At 36.5% G+C, this 26,182-nt stretch overlaps 2 protein-coding genes across 3 annotated transcripts; one reads left to right on the top strand and one right to left on the bottom strand.

Annotated features, from left to right (window-relative positions):
* Positions 1–7,000: 7,000 nt before the first annotated feature.
* On the top strand, positions 7,001–12,063 carry LOC115982949 (F-box protein At5g65850-like). 2 transcript variants are annotated; one of them, XM_031105712.1, is made up of 2 exons: positions 7,001–7,782; positions 12,012–12,063. In XM_031105712.1, the coding sequence occupies exons 1-2, from the start codon at positions 7,089–7,091 to the stop codon at positions 12,017–12,019; spliced, it is 702 nt and encodes a 233-aa protein (XP_030961572.1). In that variant the 5' UTR covers positions 7,001–7,088; the 3' UTR covers positions 12,020–12,063. The 2 variants fall into 2 exon arrangements, with proteins under 2 accessions (XP_030961572.1, XP_030961571.1); XM_031105711.1 differs by lacking the exon at positions 12,012–12,063 and having other exon boundaries at positions 7,001–8,505.
* Positions 12,064–15,736: 3,673 nt separating this feature from the next.
* Positions 15,737–17,212, bottom strand: LOC115981303. The gene has a single exon (XM_031103460.1). The coding sequence runs from the start codon at positions 17,210–17,212 to the stop codon at positions 15,737–15,739; it is 1,476 nt and encodes a 491-aa protein (XP_030959320.1).
* Positions 17,213–26,182: the final 8,970 nt, after the last annotated feature.

Consider the following 26,182-nt stretch of genomic DNA (forward strand, 5'->3'; position numbering starts at 1 on the left):
TTCCTACATGACTTGAAAGTTAATTTAGATGTACATCTAACAAAGTCATCTAATAATTTTATAGGTAACATTATTCTTGTTCATGTTCACTTGATCAATTGAGCAACAACACCTTCATGGTTGAGGAGGTACATTATTTCTTGCTTCGTCAACTAATGATGACGTGCAACCAAGAAATAGTGCTTGTTGAGGATGCTGATATGAGAAGATAAGCAAGTGTTAGCCAGAAATACTATCCAAGAATCAAACTCAAATAGTTCGAAACGTGAGGATATGCACATATGCACGTATACACAGCTTAGCAGTAAAACCAAGCACTAGGAGTCGCATATTATCTTGGAGAACAAGGGAAAAAAATAATCAAGAAATCTACAACTAGAATTCATCAACAAAACAGATATCTAAAGTCAATAATCTTCCACCTGAGAAATGCCAAAAACCACTGCCAAGGATTTGCTTCCACATGAGATTTTAAACCTTTTTCAATACGTTAATGGTCATGAAGTTGCTGAACTGCATTGGAAAAAAATGCTAGATACCTTCACTAACTCTAGGAAAGGGAAATTTGTCAACTGCATTTCAAGTTTCAACGTTTAACATTAATAGTTGGGCACATGGATTCTGCTGCGGGTTTACATTGATAACTTCAGAATTCTGTGCAAGCCGTTCTTGTGGTTCCAGAGTGGGACTAGGTGCCACAGTTCTTGAGTTTTGGACATAGCTAGAGAGCATGGATGACATCCTCCTGGTGAGTTTGGCAAATATCACGCTTATCATTGGTGATAACCCGGCCTCGAACAAAGTTTGTCTCTGAAGGTAAAGAATTTCTACACGCACAAGAAGCCAGAATTTTGACTTTACCAGGAACATTCAAACGCCAAATAGTCTGTTTTTTCTTTTGCGGATTACTCTTGGGGCTTCCCTTCAATAAATCCCATTTTACCAAAGAAAAAAAATTTCCTTTAAAGTTTTTGCCAAAGCTCCACATTTACCTAACAATGGGATTCAATATCTAGCACAAGAGTCATCGTATTATAGGAGTGTAAAGTGTAAACTTGCAAGATGAGACAAAGAGACATTAAGTTATTCGGTGCACAAGGTGTATTATATCTCCTCTTATATAAAAGTGTGCATTCAACCCGCCAACCTAAACTCTGGGAGCATATCTAGGAGAAATTTTATAGTGTTCATGTTGGACCACGTTATTTGTTCACAATTCCAGTAAAAGTCGTATTATAGGAGTGTAAAGTGTAAACTTGCAAGATGAGACCAAGAGACATTAAGTTGTTCGGTGCACAAGGTATATTATATCTCCTTTTATATAAAAGTGTGCATTCAACCTACCAACCTAAACCCTGGGAGCATATCTAGGAGAAATTTTACAGTGTTCATGGTGGACCACGTCATTTGTCCACTATTCCAGTAAAAGACTCTCACCTATTTAAAATTGCTGAGTTAGTATTCAGTTTTTATTTAAAACTCTACAATTTTAAACAAGTGAGAGTCTTTTACTGGAATGATAGATCACATCACTTGTCCACCATGAGGACCTTATAACTTCTCTATATCTAGCAAGCTCTTTAAACACATTTCACTCTCCAAATGGAGAGCAAGCACACAAAAACTAGCTCCAACAGCCTCTCCAAAATGCAAATGTATTTTTTAGAGCATACACACAAGGAAGAGGGAGAGAGGTTCTAACACAGAGGCACACTACAAACTCCACTAAAAAAATCATTGTAACTTTTAAAGGAGTGTGGATCGACTTATATTACACACAACATACTCTTTTAAGCAACTGTGCAAGCTAGTGATACGACTAGACTTCCCTTTTAAAGTAAGCCCTAATAAGTAATAAGTAATAACATGAAATTCAAAGTTTTACTTGCTGAAGGGAATTATGGAAATAATAACTTTAAAGTTAAGCCCTAATAAGTAATAACATGTGTGGGGCCCAAATAATTTATGGGCCGGGCCCATTTACCCGTGAGGAGGCCAGAGGCCCAAGCCGAGGAAGGCTATGGCCCAAGCTCGGCAGGATAGCCTTGGGATTCAGCCGAGGACAGTTCAGTCCTCGACAGACCCAAAGTCCCACCAGGAAGAGGGGTAAAAACGGTATAGGACTAAAACTAGGAAGAAAAATCTAAAATATCAAGGGAAAGCTGTCCTTACTGCCATTTAATACTTTGAATCTGACAGAGCCGTATTCTTTGACTTTTACAACTACCCCCAATGACTTTGGGTATGGGCTGATGGGACAAGTATCAGTCTTGGAAAGGTTGACCCTATACGTGGACGAAGGACAATGAACACAGGCAGATATAAAAGGAAAGATAAGTAACCTAGAGAAGGGACTGGGAAAAATGGCCAAAAACCAGAGCCTCCCAGCCCACCTCCAGGAAAAAGATCCTAGGGGTGAAGAAAACTTAAACTATGTATGAACACTACGAAAAACCCACCGCCTGGTGATCAAGGCCTAGCCTTTCAAACCCACGCTCTACAAATCATATTGTCTGGGCCTTTTACGTACGAACCCAACACTGTTTAGGTTCGTTACGAATTGTGTCCCCACAATTGGCGCCGTCTGTGGGAAAGGCTTGTGTGTTGGCATAGGCGGTGGGTCGAGAGAGTTCCCTTGTCATTTCTGACAACTGGTTATAGAGTTTTAGAGTAAAGTTCCGCTAGGGGTTATGCTTCTTGACTAGGGGCTACGCTTGGTAGCGTTAATCGCCCGGATAATTCTAGGGGCTTGGCCGAGGAGCTAACTCCCCTAAAGCCAAGGTCCAGCGCCAAAGAAAACTAGGTTTTGGATAGAACCAAGGCATTGTATGGTCCTCGGACTCAAGCCTATGGGGAAACCAACTACCTGGATGAGGAAAACTAGGTTTTGGACAGAACCAAGGCATTGTATGGTCCTCAGACTCAAGCCTATGGGGAAACCAACTACCTGGATGATGAAAACTAGGTTTTGGATAGAATCAAGGCATTGCATGGTCCTCGGACTCAAGTTTATGGGGAAACCAACTACCTGGATGATGAAAACTAGGTTTTGGACAGAACCAAGGCCATGCATGGTCCTCGGACTCAAGCCTATGGGGAAACCAACTACCTGGATGATGAAAACTAGGTTTTGGACAGAACCAAGGCATTGCATGGTCCTCGGACTCAAGCCTATGGGGAAACCAACTACCTGGATGATGAAAACTAGGTTTTGGACAGAATTAAGGCATTGCATGGTCCTCGGACTCAAGCCTATGGGGAAACCAACTACCTGGATGATGAAAACTAGGTTTTGGACAGAACCAAGGCATTGTATGGTCCTCAGACTCAAGCCTATGGGGAAACCAACTACCTGGATGATGAAAACTAGGTTTTGGACAGAACCAAGGCATTGCATGGTCCTCGGACTCAAGCCTATGGGGAAACCAACTACTTGGGCAACCAATTTCTTGGATGAGAAGAAGATTGAGTTTTTGTAAGGTTGGCTACTTAATAACAATTCTAAGTTGCTCAGTCCTCGGCTCAAAAACTGTAAAAGGTTAATGCCAATAGGAGTGTTGAGAAAATGTAGAAACGCGTCACTATTTAGTAGCCTAGGGGGGCTGTTCATTTTGCGGGTGATATGTCCTTGGATGGTTACTTCCTACACTGCCTCGTGCATTGAGCTATCATCTCGGCCAATTTTGGGGTAAGTATCGTTTTTTACAGGTCGGCATTGTTGTGCCAAACAACTCTATTAAGGTTATGGTGATATCTTTTTCTTAGCAAGCATTTTGGCCCTAAGTGTCATTGATTCAAATGTTATATTACTATGCCGAACAGCACTTATCAATACATAGTAGCGCCTTTCTCTTGGATAAGGGATTATGGCCCCAAGTATTGTACTCTAAGGTCGGCGGTATGGTGCCAGACCGACTCAGTAGACCCATCATAATGTCCTTTCTTTTCCTGCCTAATGGGAGTTTCAGCCCTAAGTATCTTTTGTTTGATTCAATATTATTAAGCCGGATTGTTTTTATAAACGCCGAGCAAGACCTTTTTTATTTAACTGGGACTTTGGTCAAAGACGTCGGTCACGGTTTAAAAATAAAAAGAATTCACAAGGGTGAATATCTTTGCATTGCGCTATTATTTCGAAAATATAGAGATAGAACATGTAAAGTAAAATGATAACAATTTTTATTAATGTAAAGATGTATTACAACGTACAAAGAGGGGCTTAAACAAGCCTATACAAGATATAGATTGCCAAAGTCATAAAAAAAGCAATACATTGGGTAAACAGTCAGATCTCTTTTTAAACTTGTTTCCGAAGTCTTTCCTAACTCTGCCTCAGTAGCGCCCATATCGAGAGAAGGACCTTCCTCAGAAGAAGATGGAGGAGATGAATGAAGAAGATGGAGGAGATAAATGAAAAGAAGGAGGAGAAGAAGAGGGAAGAGATGAAAAGAAAGAAAAAGGAGCAAAAGAGGGAGAAGGAAAAGCGCTAGGATGGATCTGGTGCTGGGAAGACTAAGAAAGAGAGGTAAAAGGAGGCGCCAGTGAACGAAGAGAGGAAGAAGCAGGGGCATTTAGTCCCTGCCTCGGTCCTGACTCCTAACACGCTGGGGCCATATTAGGTATGCTCGACTCAGTCACGCCGAGAGTTTGACGTGATGAGTCCCTGCTTCGGATTTTGGCTGAAAGGAAGGTGAGACAAGTCTTAAGTCTCCGCCATCCTTGCCCTGACCGAGCCATTTCGAGTTTTATTAGAACATGATACTTTGAGGAGGGGTATGGTTCCTTCATCACTCGTTATAGTGAACGTATTATGATTTGGTGTATAATTGTTGGGTTAAATAAACGCTAAAGGAGGCTAAGGGTTTCAGATCTCAGAAAGATAAAAGGGTCTCTGTAGGAAAGTGATAGCCTCCTACTTGTCTTCTTATAGGAAGGGCAAAACAGAAGATATTAAATTCGTTCAGGTTTCCAAAAGAATCTGAAAACAAAGAGGTGTCCGTTCCGCTTCCCCACCTCATCAGACGAACCGTCAAATGTAAATGAGTCTCGTAAAGGGAAGTCATTAAAAGCGCATCTTGGACAGCCAAACGGCAGGAGCGTGTCGAGAGTAAATTAAAGGGAACATCCTGTAAACCGATATATTTTCTGGGCAGGTGGAGAACCGCCAGTATCAATGAAGGGCTAAATTAAATGAGCCATAGTAACAGCTCGGTATTACCAAAACCCACCTTTCCAACTCAAAGGTCGGACAGCAGGGTTTTGAGGGGCTATTGTGGGGCCCAAATAATTTATGGGCCGGGCCCATTTACCCGTGAGGAGGCCAGAGGCCCAAGCCGAGGAAGGCTATGGCCCAAGCTCGGCAGGATAGCCCTGGGATTCAGCCGAAGACAGTTCAGTCCTCGGCAGACCCAAAGTCCCACCAAGAAGAGGGGTAAAAACGGTATAGGACTAAAACTAGGAAGAAAAATCTAAAATATCAAGGGAAAGCTGCCCTTACTGCCATTTAATACTCTGAACCTGACAAAGCCGTATTCTTTGGCTTTTACAATCACCCCCAATGACTTTGGGTATGGGCTGATGGGACAAGTATCAGTCTTGGAAATGTTGACCCTATACGTGGACGAAGGACAATGAACACAGGCAGATATAAAAGGAAAGATAAGTAACCTAGAGAAGGGGCTGGGAAAAATGGCCAAAAACCAGAGCCTCCCAGCCTACCTCCAGGAGAAAGATCCCAGGGGTGAAGAAAACTTAAACCATGTATGAACACCACGAAAAACCCACCGTCTGGTGACCAAGGCCTAGCCTTTCAAACCCATGCTCTACAAATCATATTGTCTGGACTTTTTACGTACGAACCCAACACTATTTAGGTTCGTTACGAATTGTGTCCCCACAACATGAAATTCAAAGTTTTACTTGCAAGAGGGAATTATGGAAATAATAACTTAAAATCTAACCGGTGGATGGTGGGTATGTTCCTAAAAGCTAAAAAGTTAGCATCCATAGCAGTGGAGTTATATTTTTAATTATTTGACACTACAAAAAGTTATTTTATCTATTTTACCTACTCACATGTTGCAGCAGTAAATCTATTTTAGTTTTCAACATAATAAAATAATATAAATATCATAATAAAATAATATATCTACTAAAATAAAATAATACATCCTACTATAAAAAAAAAAAAAAAACACCACAAATATTCAAACCAGCAGTGTGAACACAATTTTATTTTATTTTATTATTATTTTTAACCTTTGACCTACAGCGCACAATTATCTTTAGTTGTGCACTATAGTTGAGAAGCCAAAATTTTTAAGTATAGTTTCATTACTGCAACTTCAAATAGCTTTTTAGTGGTGCTAAAAATAGCATTTTAGCACCATTCCTGCAAGTGCTCGATCAATGGCAGGGTGATGGTGGCTTGATATAAGGTGTGGGTGGGTTGTTTTTCATGAGTGATTGTGGGAAATCTTGATTATTTTTTTTTATGGGTTAGTGGCTTTGGTTTTATAGCGTTTATATTTTACATTGTAGCAATTAGCAAACACTTGAAAACAATTTCCTTGCAGCAACCAAATACTATAAAATAAAAATCAATAAAATATTTTATTTTAGTAAAAGGTGAAAGAATAATTTGCTCTATACTCACCGCGTGGCTGTGTATTTTACCTTAATAAAAATATTTTACTTCGGAAGAAGTAATTCTACTCAAATCTTTTGACGCATTCAGAATCTCAGAAAAATAAATCTAGCTGGCAAACTTATAATGTCATGTCATCGGGTCATCAACTCTACTAAATATTTTTTGACTTGCGTAGCAAACTTCATGACTGACACTCAATCTGTCAACACTCTGACTCAATACATAAGCTATTTTGTCTTGTTTAAAAAATAGGAAAAAAAAATTTCCCCTTCACAGCACATGAGTCTCGTCTTTTTCAATCTTTTATTTTATTTTATTTTGCATAAACGGGTTAAGAGGCAACACCAAGAATTTCCCCAAGAAAGTGTTTCAGCTAGTTAAAAGGAAAAAACCCTAAACAATCTACAACTTATTTTCCTTCGCCGCAGAGAGGAAAGGAATGATCCCTCTTTTCTTAGGTTGGAGATGTAGTAGGGCTTTGTTGAAGTTGAACACCACCACCACCACCACCACAGCCGCTACTGCTACTGCTACCTCCCTCCCATATCTAATCCGGCACAACAGTTCCTTCCCCAGCAGCCAGCATCATGATCATGATCATGGTGTAAGTAGTACTCCTGCTAGTACTGAAAAATGTTATTGTCCCAACAACCTCAATGGCCGAATCCTGATACTGGCCAAAAAAGAAAAAGAAAAAGAAAGAGAGCAATTTTTGTATTCTGCAGAGATCCATGAAGGAGGCAACGTAGGACCTGCAACTCTCGTCGCCACAGTCCCTTTAAAAAGAGATACCAGCCTGTGTAACAGATTTAGTATCCCTCAACTCGTCAACGGATTGTTATGCTTTCGCGATCGTAACGATATAGTGATCTTGAATCCCAGCACCGGCCACTTTTTCACTCTTCCACCTCAAAATCACACTTCCAGCAGGTTAACCGGTTTCAGCTTTGCTGATAATTTGTCCAACCAATTCAAGGTCCTCAACATCGATCTTGAATTTGACTCAAACCTCCACTTCTGGGCTCTGAAGCAGAGGGAAAGGGTGCCATGTAGCATTTACTCGTTCGGCGATGGCGATGGCAATGGCAATGATGTCAATAATAATTGGAGACCTATACAGCCTCAAATACCAGGTGATGATCATTGGGATACACTTGCTTTCTATGATATCAATAGAAACAGTCTTGCTTTCCCTGATATAACTAGTGTTTCTGTTAATGGCGCAATGCATTGGAATGTCGGTTTGTATGACACTAAGAGTCCTAAACCGTGTCTCGATTTGTATTGGAATCCTAAACCGTATAAAAGAAATATAATGGCTTTTGATCCCCAGGAGGAGAGTTTTAAACTCATTCCTCTGCCAGCTGATGATAAAGGTGAACCCATCCGTGGATCTCTTTCTGTGTCTTGTGGACGCTTGTGTATTCAGCAGAACTATTATGACAAGATAGATCTTTGGATATTGGAGGACTACCACAATCACAAGTGGGTTAAGCAGACTTTTAATTTTCCTTTTGAATTGAATCGTAAATCTGCTTTTCAAGCCATCAACACTAACACCGGTGAGGTCTTATTGGAATCTAATGAGCCGAAGGTGTCGTTACTCTATTATCATAAAAAGACAGGAATTTTTAAGAGGCTTGAGATCGAGGGATTGCCTCAATGGATGGCGGAACTACCTTACATTGGCAGCATAGGTTTTGGCAGTTTTCCTGGCCGTGTTTTATTGATCGACTTTAGGTTTCTACGATGAAATGAGAGATATAGGGAGAGTGAGATAGGGAAAGTTTCCAAGTTAGGGGGGTGTTCAACCAAAAACCACTAGTAAGATGAGTTGAATCAATGGTTAAACTAATGGGAATTTGATGATTTTTTTTTTTTTTTATAAGTAAAATCTGATTTATTAGGATCATGTTTGTTTTTATTATTATTTTCGTTTAGCTTCTGTTTTGATGCAATTGCATTAGATAATCATATGTTTGTAGATAATCATATGTTTGTCTTTAAATTAATATAGTATAATATAAAGCAATCTGTTCATCAAAAAAATATAAAGCAATCTAGCATTACTTCATCTGGAGCACCGAGTTATGATTATTTTGAAACTGAACCTTCTTGTTTTCACATACAATTTTTGCAGTATTCTGATAAATAGCAGTTCTCTGTTTTAAGGGGTTTGAACTTTGAAGAGCTCCTCTGTTTAACCTTTTCCTACTGGACATGGTGAAATGTGTGAGGGAGATTAAGCACAAAGCTAGAAATTGTTTAGTGCATGTTCAGTTGTATGCATACCCAAGTTTTCTAGCCTAACAGGTGGCTTTTATTCCTTGTGATGCTGGAATGTAGGAATTTTCATCTCTGCTGCTTTGAAATTGTTAAACTTCCTTGAGGAGTTTCTTCCTACAGCATATTGAACATCCGAATATCAATTATTTCGGACAACAAAACTAAAAAAAATAAAGAAATCAATTCTACCCGATGTCAAAAAATAAAAAAAGGCTACCACTACCAGATTAATTAATTCCAATTACATCCTTGAGTGTCACTTTTTCAGCGTGTCAAATTTACCATGAAACATCTTGTTTCAAATTCATTTAAGATTAATATTCAGTACGAGTTAGTTTCTCTGTTTTCTCGTTCATTTAGGCTTATGCAGACTAATATAGAAGTTTGAATGAATAGTGTTCTCTGTCAATTCATGAATTTGAATCTGTAGAGTTATGATGCATCATCCTTGGGCGAAGGAATTGGCTCAATACTAACTTATTTTTTAAATGCATGGATATTAAGATTTTTGTGAATTGTGAATTGTCTTGTTAATAGATGGGTAAAATTATTTAGTTATTAAAAAAAATTACTTTGATTTGATGAAATAAATTTTGTTGTAATTTCAAGTATATTTGATAGGATAAATTTTATTTTTTTAAAAAAATTACAAGGTAATGAAACAAGTTTTATTAAAAAAAAAACCTGTAATAGTTCTGAGGAAAATTAACACGAAATAGAATTTTACAAAGCAAGGAGGGGCCTTGTGGGGCTCCAAGGGGCAAGAATGGAGCAAATAAGTTTTCGTCATCATACGGGGATGGAGTGGAGATAGGGTAAGACAAAACCATATAGAGCAGGATGAAGATCTCATCTTTTAGCCCTATCCCTCCCTAATAGAGAGCTCATTAAATTAAAGTCTATTTAATTTAAGAAAATATCATATATTACATCAAAATTATAAACATTCAACCCACGTAAAAGTAATATATATATATATATATCATATACTATACTATATAATAAAAGTTGAGCTTAGAAGTGATACACATGTGTCTTGGGCTCAAGCTTATAAGGCACATGTGGGAGGCATCTCTCCCCGATGTGGGATTGAGCAAAATCGTGAAGGCCACAAACAAATCGAGCCAAAAGCGGACAATATCTGCTAATTGGGGGCTGAGACTATGAAACCCTCCCACAGAGCTTTTAGGTAAATCTATAAATGTTATTTTCTATGATTGTATGTCTTTGGTACGTGTATACATATATATTGCGTCTTATATTGTTTATAGGACCTTTTGATTTCTATACTTTGTGTTGTCTTACTCTTATTATGAGCTAGAAGCCTAGAACTTGCATTTTATGAATTTGGAAGGACAAATTTTTAAACTCTTTTAAGAAAGGTAAATTCATATGTTGGCCTGCTTTCTAAATCATGAGTTATTCTCTTTTGATAAATAATTCTCATATATATATATATATATATGTAGGGTCACGATTCGTGACGGACCGTAACAGTGTCGGGTTCGCACGTAAAACGGCCCTAACAATATCATTTGTAGAGCGTGGGTTTGAAAGGCTAGGCCTTGATCAATAGGCGGTGGGTTTTTCAGGGGGTTCATACAAGGTTAAATGATCGTCACCCCTAGAGTACTTCTCATGGAGGTGGGCTGGGAGGCTCTCGTTTCTTGGCCATTTTTCCCAGCCCCTTCCCAAGGTTACTTCGTTTTCCTTTTATACTCGCCTGTATCCATTTATCCTTCATCCACGTGTAGGGTCAATCTTTCCAAGGCTGATACTTGTCCCATCAGTCTATCCCCCAAAGTCGTTGGGGGTGGTTGTAAAAGCCAAAGAATGCGGCCCTACAATATATATAGAGAGAGAGAGAGAGAGAGAAATATGCACATGTTGTGGTGGTTATCTAATGATGTACAATATATTTTATTCAAACACACTATATATATTATGTATTAGAATAATTAATTTAGAGTTTCAAGTTTCTCACTACTTAATTAGTAGAGTATTTCATAAATAAAACCCTTTTTTACATTCAATTCTAATTTAAATAATTTTTCATTTTTTATAATCTATATTTAACATCAAAATATATATTTTAATTTATATATGATTTTTTATCAAGGCATTTAATTTACTTATGATTTGTTTTTTATTAAGGCGTGCATCGCACAGGCATAATACTAGCATAATACTAGTTGCGCCAAGTGGTTGTAGTAAATTACAGCAATTTAAAATCAATTTTTTTAAATAAACACAAATTCTTAATTGTTCTTATCATCTTTTCCTATATTTGTCCTTGGATAGACACAAAAGCATCTTATAATTGTTCTTATCAACTTTTTCTCTAATAATCTTTGTATAGACCAAATTTTTTTAATTTTTCTTATCAACTTTTCATCTGTTTATCTTTGAATAGACACGAAAATTTAATGTTGATATCGGTTTTTTTTTTCTTCACTTTACATGAATAATTTCCAATTTTCATTTTTTGGAATACACGATTTTTATCCCCCAAAAAAAAAAAAAAAAAAAAAAATTCAAGTTCGGCAACTAAGATATATATATACACACACACACAATATAAGAATTCTACTCTAACCTAATCTAAATATATATGTATATAAGTCTCCCTCTTGGAGACTTGAACCTCGGCTCTTGCCCCTCGCACCTCACAAGCAATTATACTTGTGGAGTGATCATCACATACCATTGCATTAAGAGTGTGCGATGGTAACTAAGAGATATTTTTGAATAGAATTAAGCCGGGAAACTAAATCCAAGAGAACATTTTTTTAGATAAAGAATATAGTTGTACCTTAAAGAAAGAATAAACCCTATTAGCTAAATTTTAAAAGATATAAAAATCTATTTCAACTAAAATTCTATTTTAACTAAAACCAAAAGTTTTATTATCCAATATATATATATATATATATATATATAATTAATTAATTAATTAAATTCATAATATAAGCAAATTTAAGTTTTGAATCTTAGATTTGTTCCAAGCTCTGTTTTTTTTAATCCATTTTTTTTCATCATTTGATTTATTGAGATTCATAAATATTTTAATTTGCAGATCCATAAGGATTTTATGAAACTAAACATGTGGAGCTAGCATAAAATGCCAGGTATTTCTTTCTCACAATTTTTTGGTGGGTTTTACTTATTTGTCAAAAACATTGTTGAGACCCAATCGGCATGACAATAAATTCTTAGAGTTACAAACACTAATAGGATTGTAGAGTATGAAAGATAGAAATGTTATATAAGGTGAAAAATTATGTAGATAACTTTGACTAAACATGAAATTTTGTTAGATTAGCAAAGAGTTCGAGTCTCGACATAAACTACAAAGACATGTGAAGATCTCGTATTTAATCATTTCAAGTAAGTTTCCCTAGTGCATAAGGTTAACACCCATATCTTCTTTGTTTACTTTTTTTTTTGTTTTTTTTTGTTTTGAAAGTCTTCTTTGTTTACTTTATACATCTAGAATGTTGAAATAGTGCTAAAATGGTATGTTTTATCTCCTCAAAATGGCCATTTATTACAAAGTACTAAAATAATTTCCATTTGATTTACTCTTAGTGAAACTCTGTTAAACTTTTAACTTTCAAGTGGTTCAGTAATCAAAATAATTTTGGTATTTATCAAGTGTATCTACAGTCATTAAAAAGAATCATTTTCAATATAATTCATTATTTACCAAAACATCTACATAGCGATTATAGACATGCTCACATGCCATAACTCTGACCGGTCTCCTTTTGTAAATACAATAGCATTTGCATCTACTCTGAAATTGAATTCCGAATACATGAGGCCTAGGGGCCTAGCTCAACAGATAGCCAACCCATCACTAGCCCAAAGTGCTGAACTCAAAATGGAATAAACTATTTTCTTTTCTTTTCTTTTTTTTTTGAAAACGAATGACCTATTTTCTTGTAGAAACTTCTCATCTGTTTGCAACCCAAATCGTGATTAGTGAATAAGTAGAGTCTCACTAACAACTTTAACTATATAAATGGTGATAAATTTTAAAAATTGGGTAACTTCTACTTACATATCTTAAGGTTTGAACTAATGCTAACTAGATCCAACACATTTTAAAATTGACCAAATTGATCCCTAAATACAACTTGGTCTCTGAACATCTTTAACCCTCCATTTGTTTCTCTCTCTTCTTTCTGTGACTCTCTCCTCTTGTGTTCCTCTTCTCTTCTCTTCTCCTCTCTCTCTCTCTCTCTCTCTCTCTCAACCACCACCACAACCAACTAACAACCCAATTTTACCCACCAAATCCTCCAACAAAAACCCATAGCAAACCAACCACTAACCCCACTGCAAATGCAAACCATATTGGAACCCATCACTACCACCGAAAGCCATCACCACCAACAAAACTCAGCCAAAACCACAACAACAAAACCCAAATCCAAAAAACCATAGCAAACCCACCACCACATCGGAACCCACAACCACCCCCACTACAAATCCACCCCAGATTGGAACCCATCCCCACCACCGAAAACCACCCCACCAACCACAAAACACAACCAACCCCACAACAATAAAACTCAAACCCAAAAAATCTAAAAAAACTCATGGCAAACCCACCACCACCACATCGGAACCCATAACCACCCTCACTGCAAATCCACCCCAGATCAGAACCCACCACCACTAGCCACAAAACCCAAATATATAAAAAATAAAAACACTCAAAAACCCATAACAAGCCACACCACTTCTATTGCTTGAGAGAAGAAAGAGACAATAAAAGGGCGAGTCAGAGAGAGGAGAGTGGATCGAATTGGAGAGAGAGAGAGAGAGAGAGAGAGAGAGAGAGAGAGAGAGAACAAGAAAAATGAGTAATAGAGGGCTAACGAGGTTAGGGATTAAGTTGTTTTTAAAGACCAAATTGGTCAATTTTGAAATATCTAGGACCTGGTTAGTATTAACCCAAACCTTATGGTATCTTAATGAAATTTACCTTAAATATTAAATAAGAACGTCAAGATGCAAAAAAAGTTTCAACTTGAACTCAATTTTGCAAATATGAACCAAAGTATGTATTTCCAGATAAAAAACTAAGCAAATTCACATAGATTCCACTGAATAATCTTGAATAAGAGAAACATTCCTAATTCCTAAACTGGAAAAAAAAAGGAAGGGAGCTTTCAATATATAGAAAAATTTTGTGGTGGCATTATGAAAAATGGGATACTAAAAGGGAGCCTGTGAATATATGGAGCTTAATTTGAACCATCCTGATACACTAAACTGTGTAGATCTCTAAATGGAGAATATTACGTTTAGCTACGATATGGTTTTGTAGCTCATTTGCTTAAAGGTGAGGAAGAAAATGGATTTAAGCAAACAAAGTACCAGAATATAAGCTAAGCCAAACACACGAATAAGCTGTGGTGATCTTCTTGTGGAAATTGGGACATAATGCCCCTCCTACTCGTAGAATTTGTTTATGAAAAAAACAACAAAACAAAACATAAACAAAAAACCCATGTATTGTGCAATGAGGATGATGAAGACATCAATCATTTAATGTTTCACTGTAATTTGGCAAGGGCAGTTTTGCTTGCATCCGATCTGACTTAAAGGACAAGTCTCTACGGCTAGATAGATTTCATAAACTAAAGGTCGGAAACCTTGTTACATGCAGTAGAGCAACCTTAAGGACCAAATGACGACAGTGCAATTATCATTATTGCAACAACTCTTTCGTCCATATGGAAGCATGGAAACCAGGTTTCATTTTAAGGAAAACCTATATGTGCTAAAACAGTGCTAATCTCTTCTAAAATTTCCTATGTACTGGGCTGTGTTCTTTTAATGAAATTTTTTATGTTACTTATCCAAAAAAATAAAAAATAAATAATTCGCAGGTATGCTAGTAAAGAGCTTATGGGAGACGAAAGCAGCAGTGCAAATCCAAACTTGATTGGCCAGTTTGGATTGAGGGGGAGGGAGAGGGAGTAAAATGGAGTTGGCTAATCTCCGGTCAACTCTACTCACTCCCCCTTAATCCAAACTGGCCCTATATGTCTGAAACAGAAAGTCAAGGTTGTAGCTGGATGATTTTAACAAGGCAAATGGAAGAAAACTAAGGTAATAGCTTTTGTGGCAAAGTCAAGATTGGGGGTAAGAGTATTTGCTAGGTGTCATTACATAAGTTTACAAGGAAAACAAGCTGTTAGATGGCATGCAATCAGAAAAGTCCTAATGAAAGCAAGACAGTTGAGCTTCAGGTCTGCTGACATATTAGTTGGAGACAAAGAAATAGAATTAAAGTACAACAGAGAATGAAGAAAATGGAAGGTTGAGACTCTGGTCTATGATATCAGAATACTTCAGTCTCAAGAGACTAAAGCTATTTTTCATGCTGTCCACCCAATAATTTTCAAAGAAACAAGGCAACTTGCTACACAAAGCTTCAAAGACAAGGGATAGCTTTTGGTTTAGTAATTCTTTTGGAACTTGATTATCATGTTATCTTATGATCTTAAAAAAAAAAAAAAAAATCAAAATATCATGAGATATGCTATCTAATTGACTCCCTCAAAACTTTTCAAGTTCTTAAAGTTAAACTAAAAGTTAATTTTGAAACTGTCTGCATGCCTCCAATGCAATTTCTTGATATCTTAAAACTACACAAGTTTAGACAAGATAATTATGCATTAGACATAATCCATAGAACACAGTTAAAATAAATTTACCTACACTGCTAACATAAACAACACTGTCTAGCTAAACAGAGAATTAAAAAATAAATAAATCAATCAATCAATCGTGCACTAAAAGTTCTGAGTCATCTACACTGCTAATCTCCGATTCCATCATAGCCCTCAAATTCAGGGTTCCATCTCCCTCCAATGAAACTCTGAAACTTTTCTTTGAGGGACTACTTATGTGTGTTAGACCACCCTCAAGTGAGACCACAGCTGGAACTGGCGGAGGCGGTCCATGGTTACTAACGTCCCAATGCAAAGTTTCTGGCATCACATGCCCATTCCTTTCAAAATTCTCCCTCATTACTTCATCCTTGGCTGTGGTTTTTGGCATTTCAGGGCCCTGCACATTTTGAAGGTACTGCAAATACCTTTCACGATCATGTTTAAAGAATGCCTGCCTGTAATTTCTCAACGCAATAGACGAGATTCGATCATATCGAAGCAAGTTCCATTGATTGGCACTCATATAAATTTCTGGTAACTCCAGGGCTTTGCGAAGTGGGACAAGAACTTCTTTCTGTAATCGATTTCGGACTCTGTAAACGTAGTGATCCTCATCAATCCCTTTGTATTCAGGACAAGAATCATATGGGAAAAGCCTCCGAGCAACACTCTCACAAAATAAAGTTGAATGATCATAAGAAGAGTAAAGAGAAGGGCACCATTTTGAAGCCAAACTAATTTTTTCTATCCGCCCAGAATTCAAGTGCTCAAGGTCAGCCTTAAGTAGCTCAACAAAGAGATCAGAAATCCGATCATATAAGAAACGGTACTTTGGATCATACTTGTACCTCTCAATGGCGTTTTTCGCCATCCTATTTATTTTGTCATTTCTCTCTGTAGCCTTCTCTTGCTCAGCATTCGTCTTATATTTCACAGCCTTTCTTCTAAGCATTCGCTCTCTCCTTATAAGTTCTTCCCTGCTGTAGATTATGTCATAAGTTTCAAGTTTCATGGTGCTGCCATTGACAATCCGTAAGAGGATTTCCAGCAAGTCTTTCAAACACGCAAATTTGGCAAAAGTCTTCAAATTGCATGCTAGCGTTTTAGGGTGGTAATGGTGGAGCCAAATAGCTGCAAAATAGAACTCCTCTCTTCTTTGATTTCTCAAATAATTAGTGTTCCTCAAAAGGCATATGAGTTTGAGGGTGGTAAGCGGACAGTGGTACCAAGACATCTCCAAAGAGTGCATAAGACCAGCTAATGATTTCATTTCTCTAAACTCTTTATAAAATTGAAAACATGGATCGGCTTCAACTTCCAGTGAAACCCGGTTTTCATCAAAGAAAAAGTCTTGGGCATCAACTAGACTTGGAATCGCAGTAACTGTTGAATGAGGGATTTCTGGAGGCCCAAGCGGTAGAAATGGAAAAGGGTTTAAATCTGCTGATGAGCTAGGACAATTAGAGAAACAACACCTTAAAGACAATGCACCAGAAGAAATGTTTCTTAAGCCAGTCCACCTGGCTGTGATAGCTGCAGTCCTTTTGATAGAGATGCCAAAGAGTGAAAAACCAAGGTGACTCATAGTAGATACTACTACCTGAAGAGAATTATAGTTTAAGATCGAAGGACACATAATCAGATAAATTGCATGCTAGATCATGATAAAACTATTGACAACACGACAGCATGTTTGATAAGTGTGATAGGCATCCAAAAGAAGAACGAAGAGATGCAGGGTATGTGTTTGTGAGAGGGAGAGAAAATGGGGTGAGGGGAGGCTAGGGTTACAAGTTATATATAAGATGCTAGGGTTTAAAAATTAAATCGGCTAGGGCCGGTTTAATTTATTTAATTATAAAATAAATAAATAAATAAATACTTAATAAGTTTATAAATAGTAATATTACAAGTTTATAATCCATCTTCTTCTTCTCAAACTTTCCTCTCCATCTTCTCCTCCTTTCCGGTGGTATTGTTGCTTGGTTTTGTTGTTTTCTATTTTTTGGGTTTGTTGTCTCTAGAATTGGGCTTGAAGTTTTGAGAGTTAGAGAGATCGATTAGATGTGAGTGTTTAGGTTGAGGTTTAGAGAAGAGGCGAAGGCTGAGGTTAAACCATGGAGATTTGGCCATGGCGATCCGAAGGTTCTAAGATTAGAAGAAAGAAGTGTTGGCCATGGAGCTTAGGCCAAGATTTTGAAGAAAGAAGTGTTGAGGGAACTGAGTCTTGATTTAAAGACTCAATTTCTACGTAGATAAATTTTCACCTCAATTCTGCCAGCACATAGAACTCGAGTCTCTAAAACTCAAGTTGCTTGAGTTTAATGAACTCGAGATGTTAGTTTCCTAAATAGTTTAGAAACCATACTAACTAACGAAATTTTTAGCAAAATGGTTATTTTGCAGAAGAGTAAGACTTAGATACAGTGCTTATATGTTATTCCTTAGGTTCCTCTTTTAAGATTCTGCTATGTGACTTTTTTCTCATGTATGGAAGTGTATTTTTTAAGTTAAGTAGCCACATACCAGAATCTTAAAAAGAAAATCTAAAAAACAACACCTAAGATACTGTATATAAATTTTGTTCTTTGCAAAAATATCCGTTTGGCTAGTCTAAGAGCATTCACATCAGCTCGTCTAAAAGATTCCGTCTATTTTACACCAAAAACCTACTTTTTTCTATTTTACACCATCATTTTTACAAAACACCCACATCAGTTCATCTATTCTATCACCTTTCTTATTTAAATAATCAATTTTCTTTATTATTTTATTATTTCCCACCTAACCCGTATACCCATTTTTAACGCGCTTTTCCCCTTCCTGTATCCTATTTTCTGATTTCTCTCTCTCTCTCTTCTATCTCTCTCCCTCTGGGTTATCTCTCCATACCCGATCTCTCCCTCTGGATTATCTCTCCATACCCGGTCTCTCCACTCTCCACTCACGAGCGTCTCTCTCTCTCTCCACTCACGAGACTCTGTTCTAGAGTTTCTTTTTTCGATCCACTCTCTGTCTCCGATCCAAGCAGGGAGCACGGCGCCGAGAAGAACTCCAATCCACTCTCTCTGTCTCTGATCCGAGCAGGGAGCACGGCGCCGAGAAGAACTTTCGATCCATTCTCTCTGTCTCCGATCCAAGCACGGCGAGAAGAACTTCGATCCAAGCACGGCGAGAAGAACGCCGATCCAAGCACGCCGATTCGCCACAAGCGCCGATCCACTCTCTCTGTCTCCGATCCAAGCACGGCGAGAAGAACGCCGATCCAAGCACTCCGATCCAAGCACGCCGATCTGCCGAGAAGAACTGCGATCCACTCTCTCTGTCTCCGTTGGTGTGTCCGTGTGTGGGTGTGTTTGGTTTTGTGGTGTTTCTGGGTGATTTTGTTGTTGATTTTTTGGTTGATTTTTGATTTTTGTGGTTGATTTTTGATTTTGACTGTGGGAGTGTGTGTATAAGAGGAAGAAGCAATTGATGATGATGGTGGTGTTGGTTGTGCAGATGAAGAGAGAGAAAAAAACGAGCGAAATTAGAAATTATTATAATAATGTATACACGAGCTACAGTAACCGTGTATATATGCACGGTTACTGAAGCTCATGGAAATTTTTAGATGATTTTACACAGGTTTACATGAGCTGATGTGGGATGTTTTTTGGCCAAAATGTGTAAAATTTGCACTGTAGATCTATTTTAGAAGACTTTAGATGGTCTGATGTGAATGTTCTAACATTAATCCTGTGTCACACCTACAAAACATTTGTGAACTCAGCATTTCCAAACCGCAGGGAACAGTACTCTTTTGTGTGAGAGAAAGTGGCTTAGGGAACAGTACCTTCAATAAGGCCCAACAAAAAAACAGCCTTTTAGGCCCAAGCATATATGATTTGCAGGCTTGTATTCTCAAGTCTCAACCAACAAAATCACAAGTGGAGCGGAAAAACATTGCTTAAAAGTGTATTGAAAATTTAAAACTTGAAAATTGCTTCTTATGCAATAAAAAATAATTAAAAGAGAAAAGAAAAGAAGCAGCATAGATCATTGAAATTCTTTCTCCTTTTTCCAGAGAATTAACACTTATCCAGACCAAGTTTGACCACATCCCGAACAATGGCAGATTTTGGAGAAATTTCACTACTTTCATCTGCTTTCTAATCATGCCCAAAATTGGATATCAATAACAGTTTGTTGACAAAAGTTACCAACATTCACTATAAATGGTTAGTTTTACAAAAGAAGAAGCTGAACCAAGGACGGAGCCAGAACTTGGAGTTAAGGGGGGCAAAAATACAAACAAATTTTTTTTTTGAAACTTCAAATAAGCATTCATCTAGAAGAGAAATGCTATGTTCACAATAAATCATAAATGATCGGTTATTATTGATTGTTATAAGTGAGTAAAAAAGTAATTTAAGTTGTGGATTCAAATTCATTTTCAAAAAAAAGTTATGGATTCAAATTAGAACCAATAACAACTTACTGCATATGATTTGTTGTGAAAATGTTGACGACGTAGCACTTCTCAATTTAGAAAGTTAAGTTTTTTTTTTTTTTTTTTTTTTTTTTTTTTTTCTTTTTTAAAAAAACTTTTTTTGGGTGTCTTGTGTGTTGTTAGATGTGTGTGGGTGTTCACTTAGACTAGTTAGAATAGGCTTAAGAATTTTTTATTTTACTTTATTTTTTGTTTGTGTCTTGCGTGGGTTTGTTTTGGGGTGTTGTTTGGGCTTAAGTTTGTTATTGGTAAATTTTGTTGTTGAGCTTGTTAAATTTATTTCAGATTTTAGATCAATAAAATTTTTTATAGCCTTTAAAAAGATCAATAATATTATTGAGGGGGGCAAAGTGCATAGCCTTTAAAAAGATCAATAATATTATTGAGGGGGGCAAAGTGCAAATTTATTGAAACAAATTACTAAAATTAATACACACATATATATACTTTAAAAAAAAAACCTGAAAAAATTTGGGGGGGGGGGGGGGGGGGGGCACTGCCCCCCAAGTCCAAGCATAGTTCCGTCATCGCTAAACCAAATGGTAGTTACACTTCAACACGCAGGGATTACAATTTAATCATTCAACAATCCAATCTTTTACTTATATTTGCTAGATTTGAAAACTTTTTTATTTTTATTTTTAGAATAAGCTAGATTTGAACTTAGGGCAATAGCTTACTATTAATTGACATGAAATTGATGTTTTTATGATTCAACTATCAATAAGACAGGAAGATGACATGTCCCGATAATGCACATGACTCACTTACTTAGTTGGGTTAAATAATACCACTGCACGCTCTTGGTGCAATGGTCACTCCACAAGTATAAATACTTATGGAGTGTGGGGGGCAAAGGCCAGGGTTCAAGTCTCCAGAAGGGAGCTTCACACGCATATACACTTAGATTAGGTTAGAGTAGAATTTCTATCTTGTATAAAAAAAAAAGTTGGGTTAAATAATAAATGGTCATGTGTAATGCACATGACAATAACAAGTATTATCTTCTTATTAATGATTGGAGCCAAACTTTGTCATTGATTTAATGCATTTTCTAAAAAATGCCCATAAATATAACTAATAGTCTAGTTACTAGTTAGGAGGAAATTGGTAACAATCTTTTTCTCTAGGATGTGAAATAGGTGAGAATGATTATGATATTTTATAGGGCAAATTACAACTTACCCAACTGTGATTTGATCGAAATTTAAGTTGCCTACCTGTGATTTAAAAATTGACACTTTACCTACTTAAGGTTCACTCCTTTAAGTTTTCGTAACTGTAACCCACCTCTGTACTTTCATCGTTAAAATGATGAAACTTTAGCTTAAGAACATTCTTCCTCTTCATAAGAACATTCTCAAACCTATCAATCTAAAATCAAACACACCACAAATTAAGATATTTAGGGCTCGTTTAGTACAGTCATGTAAGTTCTATTTTATAGTCACATCTAACGGGACTACCAAAGATGTATTGTCCCTTCTCCTAAAGAAGCCCGAGGAGAAGAAGCCTGATCAAAAGAAGCCCGATCAAAAGGCCCAACTTTTCATACCCTATATGCCTCACTCCTCACAACGACTGTGTATGTGAGAGAATGGGTGGTGTTGTCCATGTTTGGCCAGTGGCAGGAGCCCAATCGTTGACCATGCTCTATAGTCTATACTGTGACAATCCAATACCATAACTCTGTCTACATCTCATATTTTCTGTGAAAGGCAATATATCTATGACCGTTAGTACAAAATGATTTTGTTTTTTTGTTTGCCTGGATAGATGGTCTTGTTTTGTGGTGTGGCCCTTGGCTGATTTTATTACTCCCTCCGTCCCACTTTGTTTGTCCTGTTTGAAAAGTTAAACTTTTTAAGGGAACATCATTTATTACCTTGTCTACGTTTTAAAAATGTATAAGTTTCCAAAACTACCCTTAAATAAATTTATCAAAAAATTGAATAAGTAAAATAAATAGGGGTATAATAGAAACATTAGTAAATTAATGACTTTTATTTTTAGAAATAGGACAATATTTTGGGATATTCCAAAATGGAATAGAGGACCAACAAGGTGGGATGGAGGGAGTATTATTATTACAGTTTTAAGTTGAATGGTGGGCTACTCTGATTTCTTAGTTTTGACAAAATTAATAGTGATGAGTACACAAATTTTAATCGTCCAAACTCACCATCGAATGATTATAGTACCTTAAATGAGCAGTTAGTGTCTGTTTGATAAAAATTATTTTGCTAACTTATTTTACTATTCAACATATATTTGCTATTATTCATAGGTTTCATTATATTTTTTAGTACTATTTATGAGTCTCACTGTACTATTTTAGCTAACTTTTACTTTTGTTTATGATATTTTCAATAAAAAATTTTCAATTTCATCCAAATAAGCAGATTCCAACTAAACTCTTAACGCAAAAGATGTTATTGACAGACATGACCATTGACGGAGTTATCAATAACCTCATTAAAGCACCAGGGATGTTACCAAAAGTGTAAATACGGCCATTAAAGGCCTCCTTTGACTAGAAAGAGATCAACTATATAAATCACTCTAGAACATGGAATAGGTACACACTCACATACAGATACACTTAGCTATTTGGTTATATTTTCTATTTCTCTCTCTCTCTCTAATTATCTGACTTTATCACCTAAAACTTGTCGACTGGCACAATGTCGGTGTCCCCAAAGGGAGGAGCATCTTTGTTATTATTTTGCAGATCACGACTACGTTCATACCAGACTCCGTCTGGACGACCTTATTACTGACAAATTATTGCTTCATCAAAGAGAATCCCTATTTACATTGTATCCTGATTCCTAATACAATTGGCATCATATAAAATGAATAAAACTAAAATATTCATATTTCCAATTTGAAAAATCCTAACTATGAAATGCATGGTGCAAGTATGCAACCAATGTGGAGAATTTGACTTTCCCCAATCATGCATGGTGCCTATTGCCACGTGGAGGTACCCAACCCAAGTACCCAACAAACATGGATCCCCACTGAATTGTAATGTATTGCCACGTGTGTTCAACTATACACATACACATACACGTATAAGTATATTTAGGGGGGTGTTTAGTACTTGTACTTCAAAAAAAATTTTCAGTTTTTTTGGAAATACATGTGGGTGAAAAAGTGTGTGGAAATACGTGTGATGTTGTTTAAACACTGAAAACTGTTGTTTAAGTTATGATATCAAACAGGCCCTTAATATTTTTAGAAGACAAATTCGACTTTCACCCCTTAATAATTTCTTTAAAATTTTCAAAACAGTAATATATAAAAAATATTTTATTGCAAGCAACACAAGTCCCCCAAGTAAATCTATGGTCATCTAGACTTTTTTTTTTTTTTTGGGTTGAGAATACTAAATATTTTTGACACACACACAGGGAGAGGGGAGAAAATTTTTAAAGAAACTTGTAGTGGTGTATGGTCATCTAGACTTGAAAGTATAAGTTGGCATAACTGCATAAGGAATGTATTATTTTATACTACAATGCAGGTTAATCAAGTTTGAGGCAAATGCTAATGAATAAAAGGATGCTATGAAGAAAAAGAAGATTGATCAAGAGAAAGGTGATGTTTTTGTTTTTTTGCTATTTTGTTTCCAAATTGTAGCAGTGAGTTTTGTTTTCTTATTTAAATGAATGAAGACACTATTTTGATTTGAATAAATGAACATTTAATTTTTATATTATTTTGAAATGTTTTCATATTATTTTGATAGTGATACAAGGTAAATCAAATAAAATTTTTGAGCATATTAGGGAAATCACTAAATAGAGGGCATTTAGTTCACCGTATTATATCTTTGATGTGATATACATTATGATAATGTGACATTAAGATTTTTTGTTTATTTATTTGTTAACATTGCCATAATTTAAAATTACAAAATAATCACATTATTCTAATTTTATCATTTTCCTAAATAATATAATGTTGTATTCTTGTATTGATGTTACAATAACGCAATATTACAACGAAAAGTAACATTATGACAAACCAAACGTCCCCATACAACATTATGTAATGTTGCGTGACTTATTTTAGGTTCAAATCCAAATCAAATCCCATTTATGGAGTATGTGTGTGTGTATATATATAGAAATCTCACGAGTTATGGAATAATTAGACCGTAAATCAAAAGGATTTTTTCATTCAATTTAATTAAGAAAGAAATTTCTTAAGGAATTTTTTTTTTTTTAATGAGCATAAAAGGAAACAAAAAAAAAAAGTTTTCATTTTTATTATATTTTATAATCAACATAATCACTAAAGTACATAAGTATATTATACTCTAGGGTTGACAAACTATTTTTATACGGGTGTGTGGTGTTTTATTCCCTTTATTTTTATAATTATAATAATAATTAATAATGTATAACTCAAATAAAAAATCTTTTCTTTTTTTTTTTTTTTTTTGTTTCGTTGATTTTTTTTTTTTTTGGTTAAAAGGAAAATATCATTCAACTAAGCCAAAATGGCTAAACTGTTGGCAGTAAGCCTACAAAAGTTTTCACCCATGGCATCTGAGTACACAAAATCAGATACAACATCAGATGGGGAGCTATCCATAATAACAAAATTTTCCTACATATTACATCCTAACTTAGCCAGTGCATTTGCAACTCTATTCACTTCACGGAACACGTGCTGCACCTTGCAATGTTGAAACCTGCCCAACAGAGACCTGTAATCAGCCAGGAGAGAGGAGTAGAAAGCATTAGAGGTGGTTTCGGATTGGACTAACTCCACCACAACCTTAGCATCTAGTTCAATCACCAGGTTTTGCACTCCAATCTGATCCGCCAGCAACAACCCATCGCTTAGAGCCCAAAACTTAGCTATAATGCTAGTAGTGAACCCAATAGCTCTAGCAAACCCTTTCACCCATCTCCCCTCACTATCTCTAATAATCCCACCTCCTCCTGCCCTGCCCGGATTACCAAGAGAGGCCCCATCTGTATTTAATTTGCACCAATCTAAAGGAGGTTTTTTCCAACTAACAGTACACACCACCTTGTTCCTGTGACAATTGAGCTTCCCCACACAGTAGTAAAACTCCAAAGCTTGGTTCTTACTAATTCTGTGTAAGTTAGCATTGAAGGTAGTATTATTAAAAACCATTCCATTCCGTTGTTTCCATAAATTCCAAATGGCAAAGGTAAATATATAGCCCCACGGCACTAAAGAGGAATGAGGCACCTTACTTTGACAATTAGTTTTCAGCCAGCAATTCAGGTCTAAATCAAAAAAGGAGCTAACCATTGCGGGGGGAATCTTAAGATTATATACCAGAAATTTTTTGCCACCAGACAATCTCTCAACAGATGGCTTATGGTTTCTGGAAAATTATTGCACAAAGGGCAGCAACTATTAGTAATTATACCTCTCATAGTTAATTCAGCCCTCACAGGTAAGCTGTTATGCATACACAGCCAAAGAAAGCTGACAATTCTTGGCAAAGTGTCTATTTTCCATATCCATTGACCTTGGAAAGGCACGGAATTTTGTTGAGCACCATTTAGCAAAGCATAGGCAGACTTGGTGGTGAACTCTCCATCCTTAGAGAACTTCCACATAATGACATCTTCCCCTCTGTCAACCTGCCGCCTTCGGATAGCCTTAATCCTATCCTTGATACAAGGAGGTATCTTAAAAGACAAAACTTCCCACTTCCACTCCTGTATATGATCAAGGAGCAATTCAGACAACTTCATATCAACCTCCCTCTGAGTTAAATGGCCTTCAATCATCCCTCTCAAGGAACTCCCCCTTATCCAACAATCAGTCCAGATTTTAATTCTTTCACCATTTCCAATCCCCCAACAAATTCCATCATTAAATGTTTGAAAACCAGCCTTAATAGCTCTCCAATTTGGAGAAGCTGACAGCTTATCCGGGTCTCTAGCTCTCCTTCTCTCAACCGAACAATACTTCCTTAAGATCACTTTAGCCCATAGGCTTTCTTTTTCCTGATACATTCTCCAGTTTAGCTTAGCTAATAAAGCCAAATTCTTAGCTCTAGAAGAT

Source organism: Quercus lobata, chromosome 3, assembly GCF_001633185.2.
Source record: "Quercus lobata isolate SW786 chromosome 3, ValleyOak3.0 Primary Assembly, whole genome shotgun sequence".
NCBI lineage: Eukaryota > Viridiplantae > Streptophyta > Magnoliopsida > Fagales > Fagaceae > Quercus > Quercus lobata.

Bases quoted from the DNA above. Each gene is read 5' to 3' on its own strand.
- LOC115982949 (XM_031105711.1), top strand. From the start codon at position 7,089: ATGATCCCTCTTTTCTTAGGTTGGAGATGTAGTAGGGCTTTGTTGAAG.
- LOC115981303 (XM_031103460.1), bottom strand. From the start codon at position 17,212: ATGAGTCACCTTGGTTTTTCACTCTTTGGCATCTCTATCAAAAGGACT.